The sequence below is a fragment of the Strigops habroptila genome, chromosome 4, assembly GCF_004027225.2.
Source record: "Strigops habroptila isolate Jane chromosome 4, bStrHab1.2.pri, whole genome shotgun sequence".
Taxonomy (NCBI): domain Eukaryota; kingdom Metazoa; phylum Chordata; class Aves; order Psittaciformes; family Psittacidae; genus Strigops; species Strigops habroptila.
In genome coordinates this window covers 36,042,243-36,063,521 of record NC_046358.1, presented here as the reverse complement: position 1 = coordinate 36,063,521, position 21,279 = coordinate 36,042,243, and the positions used below count along the sequence as shown (strand labels likewise).

At 47.2% G+C, this 21,279-nt stretch overlaps 1 protein-coding gene across 1 annotated transcript; it reads right to left on the bottom strand.

Moving 5' to 3' along the window:
* Window positions 1-3,974: 3,974 nt before the first annotated feature.
* On the bottom strand, window positions 3,975-20,308 carry TMED10 (transmembrane p24 trafficking protein 10). The gene is made up of 5 exons (XM_030482453.1): window positions 19,979-20,308; window positions 15,819-15,939; window positions 11,260-11,333; window positions 6,992-7,118; window positions 3,975-6,268 (listed from the first exon to the last, which is right to left on the bottom strand). The coding sequence occupies exons 1-5, from the start codon at window positions 20,216-20,218 to the stop codon at window positions 6,147-6,149; spliced, it is 684 nt and encodes a 227-aa protein (XP_030338313.1). The 5' UTR covers window positions 20,219-20,308; the 3' UTR covers window positions 3,975-6,146.
* Window positions 20,309-21,279: the final 971 nt, after the last annotated feature.

Here is a 21,279-nt window from a genome sequence, read left to right as displayed (position 1 = left end):
AGGTCTGCTGGGAAGATGAGGGCACCTGGAGTGGATACATACTTCACGCCGTTAATAAAAGGTAGCAGTGTCCCTTACTGTGCCACTCATGGTTCATGACTTTTCTCTCTAACCAAGATGAAAACTTCAGAAATAACATTTTATATCTGGAGCTGCAATAACTTCTCTGTTGTAAAGAAGTACTAGCAGCATTAGTCTTCAGTAAGTGGTTTATTTTCTTCATAGATCATGCAGACCATCATCATTTCAAAGGCCAGCAGCACAACCACAGATGGGAAAGCAGAGCTGAACAATGGGGAACATTTACTTCAGGACGCATGATCCAACACTTGCAGGAGATGCAAGGAGCTGAAGCAGAAACCCCTAAGAACAGGTACAACAAAGCCTGCTTGGCTCTTATCCCACTACCTCAGGAAAATGCTTTATTGCTCAGAGCATGAAACAACAGGTAGGGTTCCTTGCAGTGTGGCGAGGGTTAAAGAGCTGTTCAGCATGATATGATCCTGTTTTAAAAGTAACCCATCAAAATTCATTTACTGTGAATCGCAACTATTTCCGTACAAAGATGTTGTCCTTCCAAGCAGCAAAGACAGCATGTCAGTTTTAGAATAAAGGGGTTTTCAGGAACATATGAAAAAGCTCAGACATGTTCTGCTAAGGATCTCCTTCCACTGCGAGGGGAGTACCTGGCTAACAACAATAATAATAGGAATCTAGATGGCAAAATCTCACAGAAATGGGACTAAGGAGTCTGGAACAGTTGTAGAAAACCAGAAAAGAATTGAAAAAGGTCAATCTTCATTTTTCCAATTTGAAAAGTAGAGTTATCTTGCTCATTATTATCTGCAGTACCACACAAATTCTTCCATAAGATTATCACAGTAGTAGCTACTATCAAGTTTACCCACCCCACAGTGCTGCCTTTACTACACTTTAAAAAGCAGAGCAGTAACTCTCATAGCAAGATGCCCCGAAGGGAAGTAGCAGCCGCTGCCCACTCAGGTTTGTTGGAATATGGTTGAACAATATACACCCAACTTTACACTGAATTTTTTTACTGAGCATCTAAAGAAATTACACCACCTGGAGGCAGTGCGCCATTCTGCCTCTTGCAAAATCATTACTGAAGCATGAATTTGGATAAGGGTAGGAACACTTTAAAGTTATTTAAACTAAATCATAGCAATTATCTGCCCTAGTTCAAAGATCTCATTCATGGTTTTCAGAGTTAAGACAATATATTGATTATGTTACTAAACAAGGAAAGAGAAGCACACACTGTGAAGTAAGAAGTGACAAGGCATCTACATGGTTAATTATAATTAAGAAACACCATGAGATTCCAGTTACATATGTATAGCAAATACCTCACACTTGCGGGAAGATTATCCAAACAAAGTATATTCAGGGGGAAATAAAAGACCAAGCAGCTGGTATAGGTGAGAAAACCCTAGAGGGTAAAGCTCTGCAGCAGATCAGACCAGAGCTGCAGTGGGAACTGGAAGACACAAGCATGCCCTCCTCTCTGCTTGCCTCACCTGTGTGACAGCTGTAGGAACAGCATCCCCATGTAACCAAGAAAGACCAAGTTCATCTCATTACAATTCCAACAGAACATCCTGGTGCAGCTTATGCGAAGATCATATAATGTGTCCGATTTAAAAGCGTGGGGAAAAGGTACCTCACGAATATCAGCCCTGAAAAGAAATTAAGTGACAGGAAACCACAGCAGTGAGACAGAGCAACGTGAGCATGGTTCTGTCATTGTCTTTTTTGAGTAACATGCCCCCAAAGGAAGTTATTCAACCTGCACATTTTATTGCAAAAACTGAAATAAACATCAGATGGATCCTTCAGGACATCACAGCTTTTTCCAAACATGAGCTAAACAAATGATCCTCGTAGCAAAGATCACTGGGACACACCTGGAGGTCACAGGTCCTCTGGCAGGCTGTGTCAGCAAGCTGGAAGTGTAGAAACTAATGCCTTAAGGTGATAAATCACATGGACCCCTGGCAACAGGAGGAGTGATCAAGCATCTGTAACAGCTATTTTGCAGAAAGTTTGAGTCACTTCAGCTGCAGCTGAGACAGAGCAACTCCTTGTCCCTGCCAGTGCAAAGCAGAACAGGCTTCCTACAAACACTGCTGGGCAAATGCAAGTGTTTTAGTGTTACAGCAAAAGCTTGGGCTCACATGTTTTAAGTTTACAAAAAGGTCCAAGAAATGCCAACAGGCAGTTTTTCCCTTAAATCCTCTGCTGCTTCCACCTTCCTCAGAAAAAAGCAGGCCTGCCAGAGCCACCACACTGCCAGCAGCAGTAGTTTGGAGGAAAAACAACAGAACAAGCACATGCCTGACAAATTTTCCAGGCGAAGGGGCAGCAGATGAAACTACCAATCCTGAACTCCTGCAGTCTTCACCAGACCCAGCATTTTTCTCTCGTGACGAATTTATCCATTTCAGATTTGTGCTCTTTTCTTCCCAACAAGCCACCTTCAGCATATGGGAAGTTAATTTCGCTGAGACTTGGTTCACTAAGGGCAAGGCCTTGCCGGGCAGCTGAAAGACAAGTACAGCAGAGGGATACAGGTAAAGACGAAAGAGATAGAAATACATCCCATGAACTGGCAAGGGCGAGGAGAAGCCATGCTGCTTTTCCAAACCTCTGCTGCAGGACCCCGTGCAATGCACAGGCAGGAATCCCTCTCATGGTCTTGCCAGCCAGTTGCCAAACTAGTTTGAGTTGCAGGTCCCTGATGTGCCAGTTAGGAAACAACAGAGGTGTTGGGCTATTTCTCACATACCTGAGCAGCTTCTAAGAAATGAGCAACAGAGCGTGTAAAATGCCCATCCCCTCACACGTGTACACAGACAGCTGCAGCAGGCACTTTGTACAGGGTGCAGCCTATGCTGGCGTAGCGGGAGAGGGAATACATGGAGATAAACCTTACTTAGGAACGCTCACTCGTGGTATTAAGTAGTGTGATAATTACATCGTTAGTCACATTGATAAGTGAGTGGAAGAGGCTAGAAACATCTGATGCAGTTTGCTACAGGCAATTACAGACTTACCAGCGATACATCTGTCACACACAAAGATGGGCTCAGACCCAAGTATCTGCAACAGCTCAACTTTAACCCACTTCCCAGAAGTGAAATGGAACGAAGACACTAGCTCTGCATGCAGAGTGCTGTAAAACAGCCTAGACACACCACAAACCTACCGCATAACAGCTGTACGATTTCACATGCTCAAATACTCATTCGTGAAAGAACTTGCAGAGGCTAATCCTTATCCAAAGATCTGGGAACTTCCCTTCTTTAAATCCTCCCTGATAATACTAATAAGTTATGTAGCACTCATGTGCCCAGAGTCATGTTATGTGGCGTATCTCACTTGGCTACTGCATGACTAAAGGCTCACAGGCTCAGCAGAGACCTGACAGCAGTTCAGTAAATACTTAGCCACTCTCTTCAGTGAGCATCTGCCACTCACACATGCCCAACTCATCTTTGCAACAATTTAAAATTTCCACTAGAGCACAAACCTGAAAGTTAATTTCATTTGTCTTAATGAGCTAAATTTTACATGGGAGCTGACAGGGAAAACCAGGATCTTGTGCTTTAGAGCACCAGCCCTGTTTCACTATCAGCCTCTAAATTCCTCCATGTAGATGGATATAACTAAGGGCGGGGGGTGAGGAGGTGTGTGTGTGGGATGTGTGCAGATAAAGGCAATAAATGGTAACCTGAAAGAGACACCTTCTTTGCTGTATTGGTCCCACTCAGCAGAGAAGCTGGTACAGCCAATACCTTTCCCAAGCCTGGAATTCTCAAACTCCTTAAAAATTTGTTGCTACAGAAACCCAAAGGCTTGGGAGGGGGGGCTGCCTACCTGCTGCTTCCTGCAACAGGTCAGCTTGCAGGAAACTGCACAGGAACGTGCACAAAGAGGAGACACTCACACAGACAACCGAGGTGGGTTGGTTCTCCCAAAAGAAACTTTATTTGAGAAAATTGACAAAAATCCCCCAACCATTACAGTCATTACAGGTAAATCCACACCAGTGCCCCACACCTGCTCCCCAGTAACCACACCGGTACAGTGGAGATCAACCGTAACACCAGGACGATGATAGTGTAACAGTCACCTGGGGAATTTAAGGCCTCACCACCATTTTTAAGATAAAGATATCTTTGTATTCAGATAAGGATGGGGAGAGGATATCAAAACAGGTAAGACTGGAAAAGTCCCTTTCTTGTACTGTCCTTTCAAGTTATATAAAAACAAAAGCAAAACCTTAACAGATCTACAGGCTTCAAACTGTAGGACCTAAAACTGCCTTCAAATGACTTCTGTAATTCACTCTGGTGGCATCACTGCTGTTCTGCACTGTAACAGCTTTCAAAACATACAAAGATAAAATGGATGCAAGGGCAGAAAAGTAGACTTGGGTTCTTAATATGGCTTTATCAAGAAAGAAACAAATTAAAAGCAATCTAAGCACTTGCCAGTGGAACTAAACTCCAGGAACTTGGCAATGGCAAAGGGGAGGCAAAGTACTGATATATTTAGATGACAAGAGGTCATCTTTCCATCCTCTTTCCCATTGCCTCATCCTGGGCAACTGTTTCCTTCCCAGCAATAGATCGGGTTCAGATCAGAAATTATAAATCCATGCTGTTTTTCAAAATGATAGGCTGGGCCCAGGGCCATGACAGCCCCTTCTCCAGCCAGAAGTGTCTAGGCACAGGACACCACAACGCTGTGCTGCTGAACCACTTGCTCTGAAGCAATGCAGAGAAGGTGAAAGAATTGTAATCACTGCCCAAAAACTGCAGCACATCAGTCCAGAAAGCGAACCTGCCTGGTTTTTCCTAGCCTGGCTTATTTAACATCATGCCATTTGGATGGGTGAGATCCAACAACAAGCTGCTCTCTCTGTAAGTACCGCATAGGAGAATTATAGGATTATAATAGAACAATTCTGTTGAGGGCACAGTTCAGACTCCCCTCAGACACAGGATTAGCTTATTCCTACCCTGTACTGCTGCTTTGAGTTCATCCACATTCTTCCAGCTCCTCTGCCAACCTGCAAAGCACCTTGCACCCTCTGACCTCAATGCAGGGTACAGGCCCTGGTGCTTCATATAAGCAGCATCCCACCTTGCTTTGAGGTCTCAGAAAATAAGATTCAGCCAGCTGCCTGCTGGATAAATGCTACCCTGTTAGATGGGAAAAGTCTCCTGCTCAATGTAAGACTGTATTTCCTAGCATACCCTGCTCCTATTTGCTCTGTGACTGTATCTGACTGAGGCCTGTCTGCAGGAAAGGCCGTCCCTGACCAAGGCTTTCGGGAAAGCTGCTGTATCATTTCAAGAACAGGAGAGGCAAATCAAAGACAAACATACGGAGCAAGGGCAGGATCAAGGCTGGACAGCATATCTGAGCAAAGCAGGCTTCTCCTTTTCACACTCAAACATGCTCCCAAGCCCTCCTTCCAAGGCTCCCCTTCCTCCAGGCTGAACCACCGTAATTCAAGTGCCCTGACCCGTCAGCACAAAGACACCAGCTCCCACAGGGAGAAACACAGAGGTCCACAACAGGGACCAAACCTTGGATATCCCTCTATCCTCAGGCCCTGCTGGAATGATGAATCCTATTGCTTTGCACTCACCTCCATTTGCACGAGGCTTAGATCCCAGCTGGTCAGAACAGGGAATCCCCCACTCTGCCTGTGCGAGCTGCATGGCACCTAAAGAGCTCAGCAGGGTCAAGTGGCTCAGAGTAACACTACAGTCACAGACAGCTGGGAGACATCATCAAGCCAAGATTATAAAAGGAGAACAGACAGCGCAAAAAACTTGCTGCAGCTGTCATGGAAACATCTTTTTTTATTATTTAATCGCTGCCCCAGGAATACCCAAACCCATCACAACCTCCCCCACCCTCAACATCCAACAGGATTTCACAAGTCCCCCGTTGCCTCCAATATTTAGGCTCCCCTCCCCCTTTAGGGTCCAAGTTCCTGAAGAAAAGCTCTGATCAGTGGGTATCATCTGTGAGATGGCTCCAGGGGGCCATAGCTGCATCCCAGCGGTGTCCAGCTGGATCTGAGAGGAGGGGGAGGAGGACTTGCTCCTTTACTCAATCAGTTTCTTGGCCTTGAAGAAGCGGCGCAGGTAGAAAACCTGCCAGGTGGCCAGTCCGATGAGACAGCACATGGAGAAAATGCTGAAGTACAGAACCCGGGTGTTCGTCGACTCTGAAACAGACAACAAACCATTAACGGGACTCTGACATCGAAGGATGCGCCTCCAGAGGGCAAAGTTCCCAGGATTTTCTCTTCCCACCTATGTGAAACTTCAAAGGCAAGATACGAGGTAATGGCCTCAAGCTGTGCCAGGGGAGGTTTAGACTGGATATTGGGAAAAATTTATTCAGACAGGGTGGTCAGGCATTGGAACAGGCTGCCCAGGGAAGTGGTAGAATCACTGTCCCTGGAAGTGTTCCAAAACCATGCAGATGAGGCCCTTAGTGACATGGTTTAGTGGTGGATTTGGCAGTGCTGAGGTAAAGGTTGGACTTGAGGTAAAGGTTGGATCTTTTCCAGCCTAGTTGATTCTATGATTCTAGATCACACAGCATGAAGGCAAGGGCACTGAAGCACTAGCAATACTTCAGAATAAAAGCAGAGAGAGCAACAAGAGCATAACAAGGTGAAACTGAGGTTAATGGGCAGCATTAAATGGCACGGAGTAATTCACATTAAGAATGGAGAGAGAAAGAAATGATTTCTAGAGATGGGATGCACAAGACTCAGTGACTGCTTCAGAAGGAGAAATATCAGCAGGTTTCCCTTACTAGGAACAGAACAGGCAAAGACCACTATAATTGCTTAATCTTCAAATTCTATCCTAAAAATACATTCAGCAGAAGTAAGGGGTCTGAGAGCTCCATTCCTCTGAAGGGGCACCCAGTCTCTTACCATTTGTATCCCTCATCTCCTCTTCTCGTTTCTTCATATAGGCAAAGTCGTTAACGATGGACTCTGAAAGATCTTCCAGGCGCCTCAATTCTACTTCCAGAGGCTTCAACTTCTCCACTTTTGCAATCTAGAAAACAGAAGAGTCAGGCAATCACTGAACCAAAACCAAAAGCTCCCACATGGGTTTTTACTGCCAGTTTGAACCACTCCTCCTCACATAGTACAGATCTGGGGCATCCTTCCCCTAGGGAAACACCTCTACAAACCAGAAACTACCATTGCATAAAACACTATCACTTCTCCCACCTGTTCTCTGAAACACACTTTCCTACTACTCCTCCTACACAATGGAGGAGCACAGTATGCACACAAGCACATTTCTTCCTTATTCGGCCTAATGTTAGCTTATTCACAGTTGGCTTCTGAGGAGTGGGTAGAAGAGCTTGCCACATGACTAAAGCTCCAGTGAATACAAGTCAGAGACTGAGATACCAGTGACTAACTTACATACGCATATGACATTGTTCTATAGGCACACAGGGTATTAGCACCGAGAGAAACTTTGCTAACTGTTGCCACATGCCCCAGAAAGCCTGATTCCCAGTGGCAGGTTTGATTACACCCACAAAAGCTCAGGACTTCTATCACTTAGACGGATAACCTCCAGGGCAGCATATCCTCTCGGTAGGTTCCACGCAGCTACGAAGTGCTCCATCTACCTCAAGCCACCAGGTGACGCTGCTGGAATACTTATGGGACGGGCTCCCGTTGAGACAGAGTCAAGGAGAAAAATACTCTTCCCTCATAAAAACTGGTTTTATAGGACACCATTTTTGTGCAGAACATGCAACCCATAGTCCTACTAGTCACACACTTGTATCCAAAAATTAAAATCCAGAGGAAATTAAATTAGAAGGCATAGTCCACAACAGCAACTATTTAAAGTTGAACGTGCCCCTGCTCCAGGCCTGGCTGTAACCTGACTACACATTACATAAAATCTGTGACAAGGACGTTACTCAAAGGAAGCTAACTGCAATTCCTGCCACTGTGACAGCATAGAGTTTGGGTAACCCTGGTTCTTGGGTAGAATTTGTCACCATTACCAACAAGTGACAGGCCCCTACCATGAAGGTCAGATGCTGTGTCCTTAAGTAATGCAGCAGAAGAAAGATGCGCTACAGAAAACACACAGCACCTGCAGCTCACCACCAGTCTCACAGCCACACAGGATTCCTCAGACATAAGCCACAGGATGGCACCCCTCAGTGGCCCATGATGATGGGCAGGCAACAGGGTGCTCACTGTGCAGGCATCCCCAAAACACTGCTTCCAGAGGCAGCCGCCTGGGCGTCAGAGCCCATCTGGAGAGATGCTCGTGACCAGCTCTAGCTCATCAGCCATTTCACTGAAGGGTCTTCACATGACACACAAATCCTGGCAAGCCGCACATCATCAAACAGTCATCTAAGCACTTTGGTGCTGGGGTGAGCTGTATGTCACAGCTCTGCCAGCACAGCAGTGGCAGTTCAGAGTGCATTTGTGAGGAGGGGTAGGAAACAGAAGGTTAAACCCCTCCTGCTTACTAGACAACAACTTGCACTGATTAAACCCTGTGGTCTGGACACCTATCTGCCCACAGAGCTTTGCTGCCACCAGTGTAAGCATGCCTATGGCCCTGACTCTGCTGATACAGCTAGAGCAGCAGGTCTGTAACACATACAAAGTCTCAGGCAGCTCTACTGGCAAGTTAACCACACACTGACTGGCTCCATTATCTTCCTGGAGGGCACTTTTGCACATTCACAGAAAGCTACAAAGGTTGCACTGGGGAAAAACCAAAGCTTGTCTGCTCCATCGTGCACCCCTTCAGCTGCTCTGAATAGGTGTGAAACATCTGATGGCTATTTTTAGTCCTGCATGTACTCCAAGACATACCTGGAACCTCTTTCATCCCTAGTGAAACCAATATGCACAGCTGCTCCAAGGGATTTTGTAAAAAGCCCACCAAGCATCTGTGGTGGCAGAACACCATCATCCTAGAAGGAACATCTGGCCCACCAGAACAACTGAGACAACAATGCCACTGAACTACTGAACTTTTAAGGGGCAACTCAAAGACTTGTCAAAGCCTAACTCTTCCATGCCAAGCCATGCCAAGAATTGACAAGGAGTAGCTGATCTGGAAAGGAATCTAGATCGTCAAACCTTCTTTGTGCCTTCTGAAAAGTCTTATCCTTTTTCTTACCTTCATTTCCACTTACTGAATGGATAAAGTTATTCCCTACCCCAGAGAACTAAGGTATGACACTGCCATGCAGTTAGGTTTTCTAACCCAGCTCACTCTCTCAGTCATTTTGTTCAAGAATGTCTTGATCTTATGAAGCCAGACTTGAACACCACACCCCTCTTCTCACTGCATATATCCATGCACAAGCAGGACAGCATGAGTGACCCTCGTTCAACACCCTGCAGCAATGCAACAAGAACTGGGTGGGAAAGACGGGTCACTGGTACCTTACAGCAGATGAACATCACAAGCAAAAGGCTCAAAAGCGCAGCAATTCTGGGAAAGACACCCAAGCAACAGTCATCCCCTCCAAGGCCTTATAGCAACCTGTCAAGTCAAAACCCATGAATACTACAGCAACCTTGGGAGAGAGGATGAAAAGAAGAAAACACGCTGCAAAGCAGTGTGGCTAAACATCCGCATCAGCTGTATAAACACTAACCCAGTCTGAGACACACTGCTCAACAAGGCTTAACAAAGTCTTCCACTCTGAGACGTCCTCACAAGCCAAGGATGCTTGCCAGTGCTGCCGAGATCTGCATTTGGTATCAGGTGGGACTGAAAGTCTAAGTTCTTCTTTTTGTGCATGGACCTTTTCCATCGATCTCACTATACCGACAAGCGTAACAGATAATTACTTTTATTCCAAGACAGTTTTATCAGCACAACCAGTGAGTATGTAGGTAAACGAGCATAAGAGAACCTTTCTGCATAGGGACAATGCTTCTAGGTAGCACTACAGTAATGTAACTCAGAGTATGCTGTGGGGTTGTATTTAAAGAGATTCTTTATCTGTAGTCATCATAATCCAGTTACGCTCTTAGGGGTCATCCCATGAGATTTCAACATCTCATAATCCTGCAGTAGCGGGTGGCCAGACAGCTGGCCCAAGGATTGCTCTGCTCTGACCCCAACCGCTACTTTACTCTCCATGCAGGATGTGCTCTAGACTGACATAAGCAACAATTGCTCTGCTCTTCCCTGACCCCAAGCACTTTCCTACTCTCCACATAGGATGTGCTCTAGAGTGACGTAATGCACACAGGACCAGCTAGCCCAAAGCTCAAAAGCTTATAAAAAGTCCAGCATGACCATCTCAGAAATTCCTTTTCCAACTGGCACCATACACAGCCTCTTCTGCCACACAGTGCCCTCCCCAAGGCATCTCCCACACCGTTGTGTGCAGTGGACACAGGAGTCATTTGCAGGAATCTTTCTCCACCAACAGCTCTCATTTCCTCAGGCACAAACTCTGTGCTGTGGGCTGACTGACCCCAAGTTCTAGTGAGCCAAAAGCATTGGTAGCAGCCATCAGAATTCATCATCGAAACCAGGCAGGACTGTCCCAGCCACAAAGCAACTGCCAACACAGCTGGCTTTTGGGTCTAAGAAAGGCACGTCCTCCTAGGACAGAAACGTTTAGGCTTTATGCCTACTTGCAATGTCATGCCTTCAAACCAAACACCCATTTCACACCAGCTACTACTCTACCAAACACGGCTGCATTGATACAGTTATGATACAGTTATACATATGCCAGTTCTTAGCAATGCACAAGCGCCATTTCAGGGCTGTTAAGCCAGTACATCTTACAGTCAGGAAGTTAAGAACAGGAACAACATAACTTGACCTTTACGATGATCTGATATTAATCTAAAATGCCCCCCACTGCTGGGCATTTGAGATCTGTGTCTCTTGTTGCTTCTAATGCCTACGCCCAGAAGCTAGGTCACTCTGTTCTAGCAAAGAAATTCACACATTAGGCTCCAGTCCCCAGAGTACAGAGTTAATTTTAGTTATGTTTGTCCTTTTTTTTGTTCTCCCCTAACACACAAAGCTTCACTGGAATTGTAGGTTGCAGGCAGGCTTTCATCACCGCTGGGAAAACAGCTTCCCATCATGAGCCCCAGATCCACAAATGGCATCACGTGAGTGCTGGGAAAGGGGAGCCTGCAGTGCAGGCAGCCAAGGGACATACCTCCTCGTAGTTCTTTGCTTCAACTCCATGCTTCATATCCAGAATCACGAGCTGGTCCGGCATCCTCCCTGTTCCTGGAAACATAATGAAAGGATTCATTGTGCGAAGCATTCAGCCTGCCAGGAAATCACCAGCTCTCCCCACCACTGAGGAAGAACTCGCAACATCACTCCCCTCCCTCCATGTCTGCAGCTAAGTGCCAAGGCAGCACAGTCCAGCCTAAAAATACAGAGACTTCACAATAAATCCTGGCTGAAGGAGAGCCTCACAAAGATAATGAGAACAAGCTGTAACTAAAAGCGCTAAGTGTGTACAGGATGCAAATCACTGCAAAAACTGCAGAGATTAGAAGATGAATACCAGCTGCTACAAGACAGCCTGGCAAAGGACAAGTCACCAGAGGGACAAATATTCAATTGGGAAGCCCACGTTCCTTCTAGCAGGAAGTACACCAGCAACTTGTCAAGGTTACTGGGGTTGTAAAATGGTTTTACATTCAAAGGAGCAGAAGCTAAATGCTCCAATTGAGGAATATGGCACATGGGGACTACTGACCCTCAGATGCTGCAATATCTGCAAAAACAAAAGCAATCCCTTTACCAATGTATCTTTTTAGGAAAAGAACAGCTCAGAAGTCTGAGACCCACACTGCTAATGCAAACCCCAAGATGGCAAGAAGCTTCTGAAGCTGAGAAAGCACCACTTCAGAGAACTGTCTGCTGGAGCTGCATGAATACGGAGTAGGATACGGCTGCAGTCAGCAGCACAGTAGGGATCTTTTAAGGCTGTAACCTCCAAGCCAGGGACAGCTACAGCTAATAGCTTCTTTTAACTGCTACGAACTGTCACATCTGAAAACAGTCACAAGAGGGGGGGAAAAAAAATAAAAATATATCTACATATAGGCTATGCATATGATATACCCTAAAGAATGGAGCATGTCAGCTGAGCTGAGTACAATATTCTACTATACCACCCACCAAGGAAACATCTGTACGTAACACATTCCAAAATCCCTGCACATTGGGGCATACGGTTGTCCTCAGCTGGCTGCCAGGAAACACAAGGTCTGAATTCACTTACACTATGAATTTCAAAGTCTTTATCCAGGAGCATGTCCAATACTCACATTTTGCCTTAGGAGGCTGCCAGGTGGGCATTCCCTCAGTCCACAAACAAATTCAATGTACAGGTTACACTGGGTCACTCCAGTCAGAACCAGGAACATACTCCAGATCTTCAAAACAATATCCCCAAATTTTCTCTTCACCCACTGAACAGCTCTTGAACACACTAGAGCAGAGTCACCACCACCTTCTACTGCTAGCAGAACATGGAATAACCTACTGACAAGATGGTCCATATCAACTACAAAATGTTTCTTCAATTTCCTGAGGGATACAGCTCAAAATTCAAACCCAGCTATGTAAGAGCCCAATGGGTAAATTAGGATTAGGATGGATTTATTTTTTTGTTTTGTTATAAAAGTCTGGTTACTGTGAAAACAAACTAAAATCCCAGCACTGTTCTTCAACAGACAGGCTGTGTACAACCACCTAATGCTCCTTTCTGCAACCACAAGTTCTGACCACTTATGCCATACATATACCAGCATGCCTGGAGACCGGCAGGTAGGACAGCCAACAGTAGCTGCAGAAGACAATTCAAAGCACACAGTTCAGTGAGAAGGTTGTTTTAATATTGTTTAAATTGCAGCAACTTGGGTGGAAAGCTGGAGCTTCCACGAAGAGCTGAGAAAAATGAAAATGTCAGTGGACAGGAGAACAGAACTGGAGAGATTAATTTGTCAGGCTGGAAGGGAGAGCTGCCAAGAGGCAGTAAGAAAGCAGAAACCTTAGAGCTGCTGCTGGGTGCACGGGGATGGAAAGCAGACATTCTGCAAGAGGTTAACATTGTCAAGGACTGGCCTGGAAAAACTCAAGCTGCTCTTCTACAAGCTTACTAAGCCCAAGGCACCAGGCAGCTCCCTTCACACTTGTCAGATCCTCAGTAACTCCCTGCTCCTTGTGCAGCCTGGGCTCTCCAGAGCAGATTGGATCAACAGCAAAGAGAAAAACAGTTAAGTCCCAGAGATCTTGAACTAAACTGATCCCTACATCCCCCAGGAGGTCTTCAAGAGGTCATCTCACATGAGCACAGAACTGTTTCCTGGGATTAGAGAAGCTCCTAGTTTGCAAAGTTGTTGGAAAACCAGGATGGTTGAACTGCCAGGTGGACAGTTCTGCCAGAAAAAAATGAGCCATAACACTCTTAAAGTTTGGGAAGAGAAGGATTATAGAAGGATCAAAGAGGTAAAGATTAGCACACAGGAAAAGTCCTTCAGGGGAGCATGTAGTAAGGCCAGGCTGTTCATCTCTGAGATTAGCATATGGTGTGAAAGTAAGTGTGCCTGGGAACAGAGTACTGCTCAGGGAGACAGGACCTGGAAAAGGGGAAAGAAGCCTGTTACGCTAACACTCACAGCTCTAAGAAGCACCCTAAGAACCCCACTCTGATAAGGTGGACCTTTCAAACAGGGTGTCCTTCTCACTTCCCCTTCCTCATTTCTGTGGTTAAGGATTGAGAAATCCCAGTTGCTTAGACCCCTCTGGTCCCAACGGCTCTGGGCTTCTTCTACCGACAGCTTTTCCTCTTCCAGTACTCCACCAACATCCTCCTTGACTGCTGCACTACAGGTCCTGACCACTTACTTGATGAGACTGTGAAAAAGTAAAAAAGGAAAACCCAACCCTTTAAAGAGAAACATGGGGATAAAACAGCACTTGGTCAGTTTCCCCATTCCCATGCTGACCTTATAGAGGAAACAAGGCACTTCCTTGTGATCTGTGATGTTGCTACTTCTTACAAGCCTACCTTAACCAAGCCCTGCACGTGATCAAGCCTCACAGTGCCACCTCCCTTACCTAAATACTTCCTTGATTTCCAGCAGAGGCATGGGAAATCTCTAGATACTCACTATGCAGCACCTCTCTTTAGCAATGAGTTTAGGGCATCCGGGTCCAAAAAGCAACTGGCATCCTGGAAGCCCCTAAAGAGAAGCCTCCAGAACAGGATGCAGCTGCTCAATTGAACAGCTCTAGATTTTGGCACCTCAACATCCCACTGATCATCAGGTAGAAACTGCATTTAGAAATACGTTATCCTCATCAATAACGAAAGCTTTAAAACAAACTTGCAACAATACAAGGGAGCCAGGGAATAAACATTTGCTACAGTCAAAACAACTATAAGGGACTCAGTCTAGGCAAGAAACCTCTAGTCACAAGCACTGAAATAAGGAGTCTAGACACAACTAAAGAAAGAAGCCTTTCCCACTTTGCTGTGTGATCACATGGAAGCTATGAAAGGGTTTGCGGAACTGTCTGGAGATTCCCAAATATCCAGGTGTTGGACAGTAAATAGCATGAGTTACTCCCAGATGAGTCACTAGTGCCTACATGTCTCGATGCGTTAAAGAGCATTTGGAATCCCTACCTTTGGAGCGAAATCCTGAGCATTTGAGGTCACTGTCTTATCTGTAAAATACTATAGAAGAGGTGTTATAAGCAAGATCCTTCCTAATCCCAGCAAAGAAGATATTCTTCTCTTTCTGGAAAGTTCTCTTCAACTTGCAAACTATTTGCATCTTATATGTGGAGCAGAACAGCAAAACAGAGGCTGTCTTTCAACAGGTATGACGAATGCTGCTAGTAACGGCTCTGGGATCTTTAGGATAAGAACTAAGAAAAACTAGGTCCAGGGAGCGGAACTCTGACAGTGACTATGAAAAGATACGACCACCTATAAACCTGCACATGCCCACACCACCACAATGAGACTGGAGCCCACGTGATTGCCATTTTCAGCACGTTTGTCCTGAAGTTGAGCCCAGCCGCTCAAAAGCAGCACATGCGTCACACTCACAGGAAATGAGCCTCGGTGCTCGTTAGGCAACCGTCCCTCAGCAGAAGTGCAAGGCTGACATCCTGCTCATTTCCCCTTCCCTTTTTTGACCACTTAAGAGAGCAGTTGTGAGTGCAAACCAAGGCCACATTCTCTATACAGACACCCCCAACCCCAGAAAACGGTTGCTAACCTAACACAGGGTTGCTGCCAAGTATACACTATGGAGAGATCACATCCCACCAAATGGGGAGTGACAATCAGCTGGGGAGAAAGACAGAGCATCCTGCTCTGTCCTGGCTTGACTGCAAGATGGGCAGAAGCATGAAAAGGCCAAATAAGGTTTGGTTTGCTCCCCGGTACTGCCACTCACTGCAACGGAGGTGACCTCTGCAGGAGGAGCACACGATTCCCCTTGCAAAACCCCAAGCACTCTACACGACAGCCACGGAGAAATTATTTAACTTCAGACAGAACACCGACAGCAGATATTCTGCAGTGAGACTGCCCACAACCTCCTGAAGATCGGCTTTAAAAGTCAACCAGTGTTCTGCACACCACTCTCAGGACCACTTCACCCATACCCCTAAATCCACGTATCTAGGTGATCTTGATCAGAAGCTAGAAGCAGCCAACAGACCTTCCACCTCACTTACCCACAGGAAGCTTGCTCTCAAAGCAGGCCTCAAACATATCGTAGTCTTCAGTGGTGAACGCAAACTTGCCCTTAGTGGCATCCTCCTTCGCATACAAGATGTGCCCAGCTGAGTCGGTTATCTATAAGAGAGACAATGAAGGTAAGAAACACAGTGCTTCGCTGCTGCGGGCTCACGCTGCCTGTGCAGGAAGAGCTCTCCTAGCTTTCCCCTTGGATCTGCTGCTTTCTCCTTTCAACATTTTCCCTACTTCCTTGCACCTGCATCAATTCCTCCCCTCCTCATCCCCACTCCAGGAGCTGGCAAAGTCAGAGTGCCTATAAGGGAGTTATTGGCTCTTATACAAAAAACAAAACCAACCCACTAAAAAGCAATCAACCAACCAAAAAAAAAAACTCCACCACCCAAACCCCACACTAATTCCTCTTCCTCCTGTAACCCTTGAACAGAGACCACATTTAGGAACTGTAGCTGAACCAAAATGTTATTTAGTGACTTCATTTTACAAGCAAAATTCATAAATTTCCATAGCAACAGAGATATGGAAAAGCCTTATGGGACAAAAACCCACTAATTCCCCAGAAGATGAAATGGAGAAGAGCACATCTCTTCTCTAGAAATGAGCCATCAGTGTGGCCCCGAGATATACAAGGAAGGTTTGGGTGTCAAGATCCATAGAAGTGGCCACTTCAGAGAACAATTCAGACTACCCAGACAGAATAATAACTGCTTTGCGCTAAGTCTGTGAAATTACTAAGAATAGGCAAAAACTGTAGAAGGTCTACAAAAATGCTTCAACAAAAGGATGCATGTTTCATGGCGCGCACTTTGTGCGCAATTAAAAGCTCTGTCCAGTTGAAATACTCTGACCATGGAGGGGGTGAAAAGTGAAGGTATTACAATACTGCACAAAAATCAACGGTGTGTGTTCCACTGTAATGCTTCCCAGTTCTCCTCAACTCTATGTTTCTACAGGTATGTTTGAAAAAACATGGATGCTGAAGTTACTAGGGGTCTTCGAAAGTCTTAGAGGTGAAGAGACTAAAAAGCTTGGGAATAATGTTAAAGGTATAAAAGAGAGAAGTACACAAAATAATTTGTGGTATGGAGAAGGTAAGATATTCTCCTTTACTCCATCTTACAACAGAAAAATAGCCTTGTTTCCCTGTATGAAGGCCATACAAAAGGGCTATGTACACAAAATGATTCTAAGGAAAAAATCTTTATTTTTATTAGAACACCTAATTAGAACACCCTGCCATGGAATACCACTGATGCCAGCAGCCTGCTGGACTTGGAACAAGTACAGACCATCGCATGGATAATGAGAGTGGCTGCATTAGGCAGGAAAAATAATAAAGTATATAAATCCTCATGCCTCGGGATATAAACCATAGCAGGCAAGACTTTAGGAACAAGCTTCCTCTAGGTATAGATTATCCTGTAATTGTCCGTTGCAGGATTTGCTGTAGCTGCCCCTGCACCATATGTTGTCTGTCAGCATCTGAGAAGAACAAGGAGCACTGTTCTCCTCCCGCACTGCAGTTTCTGCTCAGAGCTCCACCTGTGTTCAAGTGGTGAGCAGATGAAAGCATGCCTGTGCGGTCAGGCACACGCAGCTGGGCTGCCATCCCCCTGCCACAAGCCACCTCCTGTCTGGAAGCCACCAGACTGTTGGAGGCACACGGCTCAAGTGAGCAGGCCCCACTGGAGTGCAGGACTGTCCACATTTGACCACACAGACGCAGAGCAAAAGCATGTGTTCTGGCCACCATATGGCACACGCCATTTAATGGGGCATTCCTGATTAACCGAGATGTTAGCTTCATGAATGTGATACCAGATCATCTGCACACCGGGTTCTCCATCCCAAAAAGTGGTCACAAGAACACAATAAAGAAAGCTCTCAAATGTCCCTATTATTTTGAGCACCATTCCCTTAGGACTTTGTAGACACCGGAGCTAATCTTTAGCTAGAGAATATTACGTAGCTTGATCCATTTTTGCCCTTTGCAGCTCTAGCAATAGCCTGCTCATGAACAGGGTTCTGGACAGTAAAAACTCTGCTATCTGCTTTCATCAAAACTGAATAGCATTACCCAAATCAGCCAAAACCACGGCCCATTCAGGCGGGCCCGCGGGGGAGGGAGACGCTGCGAATAGCCCGGCCAGAACACTTGCGGGGGAGTTGACCTGAAAGGGATTTTTCATGCTATTCTAACGTTATTTACGGTAACTCAGTCCCCTACAGACAGGGCATTGTCTGCCCTTGACAAACAGCCCAACAGTTCCCCAAAGCACCCGCCTGGACAATGGGGCAGGGGCACGTGGCAGGGCCAAGCGGGACCTCCACCGCCCCGACACCATCCCTCAGCAGCCAGCTGGCAGCGCCCGCGGATTCCTCCAACACAGAGGGTGCCACTGTCAGCGCGGGGTGTCGCACGCACACAACTGAGCTCACCGGCAGGAACCGAACCGAGCCCGGCCAGAACTACCAGCCTCCTACGTTTGGTGTCCCGATGCAGGGGGCTGAAGCAGGCCATGCGGTGCTGAAGGGGAGAAAACCTGCAGACATGATGTCCTGAACTAACCTGCCCCACACAGGCACAGAGGAAGTATGCACCTAGCAGAGGGGTTACAGCACTTACAAGCAGCCCAGTACACTGAAAGGCCACAGCACACCTGAACAATAAGAAGCAAAACAAGATTGCATAAAATACTGTTTATCCTTTGTAACTTTTCAAACTAGCACAGGACTTCCTTTTAATTTATTTTTATTTTGCAGATAGAATAAAACAGAACTTCTGTGAGCAGTCCTACCTGGATACCAGCTTCAGCAGCAAAGCCAGACTAAGACCCAAGTGCGGGATTCATTGCTTCACCACCTCCCTAGACAAGTCCTGCCATAAAAGGGAGTTTTTGGATGAGACCATGGGGTTGGTTGATCTAAGAGTGGGCAACCAGAAAACCAGGAGGCTTGATCACCAAGTGGTAAGAGGCAGTTGGGAACATGGCACTTGATCTGAAATACATGCACCTTACCACGCAAATACTACAGCGACATGTTAAAACCTTAACACTGCTTGGTTCTGCCTATACAGAGGCAAGTTTCCTCTTACAAATGACGTAAGAGCAGCAGAACAAGGATTTTTAAAAAGCAAGACTTCAGAAACAGCCTTTTCTAGCCATACCCAAGCACAGCTGCCAATAACACAAGGCCTTCAGGTGTCTGTACGCTGATGCTGGAAAGCCAACTTGATTTCAGAAGACCTCAAATACTCACTCAATAACACCGAGTTTAGAGACTCCTGAGCAGACCATTTTATCTCTGCATGCTTACTTTGGAAGCCTTTGGGAGCACAGAGAGAAATAAAAAGCAGACAGAAGCTGTTATGAACCGATTACGTAGCAAAAGCCCTTACTCAGCTAGGTAGGGAATTTGAAGACAGCCTGGGGAAGTCAAGCTGTGGACAGAATTAAAGTGAAGCCATTGAAGCTTTAAAAGCTGCTTGTCACATAGGTGTATTAGCCACATATATTCTGCTGACCTTTCCACTATACTCCCTAAAGATTCTTTAGGATCGTTTTCTTCCCTGTAGCAAACACTTGCCTCCTTAAAACCTCCTTGCCTCCTTAAAACCCACGTGAGACATGATAAATTAAGATGGGAATATCCATTTTGTGTAGCAAAATCTGCTTTCTAATCCCCCACCTTGCCCTATCCCTGCAGCAGGCTGCTCCATCCCTCAAAGCCACGTCACCCTAACTCCTTCCTCCTCACACCCTGCCAGCAGCTTATCGCTGTGGAGCGGCCCGCCGGACGCCGTGGAATCCGGATTCCACGGCGTCCGGCGGGCCGCTCCAACCTTATCTTTGGGGTGAAAATGCCCGGTTTTGGCTCAACATGCTCCTTCCCCACTCCCCCATAACCAGGCGGCGGAGCAGGCGGGCCCCAGCGCAAGGCGAGTCCTGCCCCGCCGCTCCCCGCAGGCGGGAGGCCAGGCCCGCCGCGAACCCACGCGTGGGCCCGTGTCACGCGTGAAGCACGTCACCCGTCCCCGCCCCTTCACGGCCGGGGAGGCGGGGACACGACGCCCGCCACGGCCTTCCCCCACCCGCCGCCTGCCCCCGGCCTGTCCGGGCGCCGCTTGCGGTCGCACCTTGAGGTTGGCGGAAGGTCCGGTGGAGGAGCCCGGCGGGGCGCCGATCTCGTACTCGCCCGTGACCAGCGTGTCGCGGTGGATCTCCTCCCGCAGGCACTTCCGCGCCTTGCCCGGTAGCTGGAAGGAGATGGGCCGCGCCGGGCCCACCACCACCGCCAGCAGCAGCAGGAGCGCCGGGAGCGGGGCCGGCCCGAGGCGGGGGCGGCCGGGCAGGGGCAGGGGCAGCGGCAGCGGCATGGCGGCGGCTCCGGGTGCGGCGGGCCGGGCCTCCGCCTCCGGCACACGTGACCAGCGCCGCCGACCGCGTCACGGCGCGGGCGGGGCCGGGGCTGCGCGGGGCGGGCGGCGCGCGCGCGGAGGTGAGCGCCCCCCCTCCCCAATCGGAGGTGCAGGTAGTGGGGGTTGTTCCTGCGATGGGGCTGTTTAATTGTGAAATAGGTTATTAATGGGATGGATTCGTCAATACTGGGTGATAATGATGAATAGCGAATGCTTTCGTTGAATCATCGGTCTAGTGGGAGGTGTCCCTGCCCGTGGCACGGGGTTGGAACTAGATGAGCTCTGGGTAGAAAGGTCCCTTTCAACCCAAACCATTCTGTGATTCTGTCGTCGAAGAATTAGGAAGAAATAGCCCAAACCGAGCTCTGAGGCAGAGGGGCATGCTGAGGATGGACAAGCAGTCTGGATTTCCCAGAGACTTCCACACAGACGAAGTCCTTCAGCAATTGCTGCTTAATTTATGTTTTGGTGTTGCTTTGGGTTTTGGTTTGGTTTTGTTTTTAATTTCTGAGGAATTTCCCTCTTGACTTCTTCAGCCAAGAAAAGTTAGTTTTATCAGATGCCTTACTTTGCATCTGCACCCTGCAAATACCGTACAACAGTGGCAGAGGTATGCAAGTGGTTTTGGCAGCAAATAACATGATGATTTTTAGAGATACGCCGAGGATTATTTTTTTCTCTCCCTTTCCAGCATATGCTCAGGTCTACTCTTTCTTCTTCACACACACACACACACACCCTCCCCATTAGTCTATTTTACTCTTTAGGAACACAGCATTAAATAACCCATCAACCAGCTTCAAACCACTGCTTCCTCCGCTGCCCACCACCGGCTTCCGTCCCCTGTCAGCCTCCCTCCCCAGGCCCGCGGTGGGGACCGCAGGGAGCGACACTGCCAGGGAGCATGTGGACAAGTGGGAGAAGCAACTTGCTCTGCAGCATAACCTGCCTTCACACAGGGGCACAGGGAGGAGGAAGGCTTCCCACGTGTGCAGTTATGATCACCACAGATGCCAACA

What these genes read in the sequence shown, in the direction of transcription:
- TMED10 (XM_030482453.1), bottom strand. Translation starts at nt 20,218, where the DNA reads ATGCCGCTGCCGCTGCCCCTGCCCCTGCCCGGCCGCCCCCGCCTCGGG. An exon ending in TGAGAGCAAGCTTCCTGTGG is followed by an intron (nt 11,334 to 15,818) that starts GTAAGTGAGGTG and finishes TTATGTTTCCAG; the next exon opens with GAACAGGGAGGATGCCGGAC. An exon ending in AAGCAAAGAACTACGAGGAG is followed by an intron (nt 7,119 to 11,259) that starts GTATGTCCCTTG and finishes TCTGTTTTCTAG; the next exon opens with ATTGCAAAAGTGGAGAAGTT.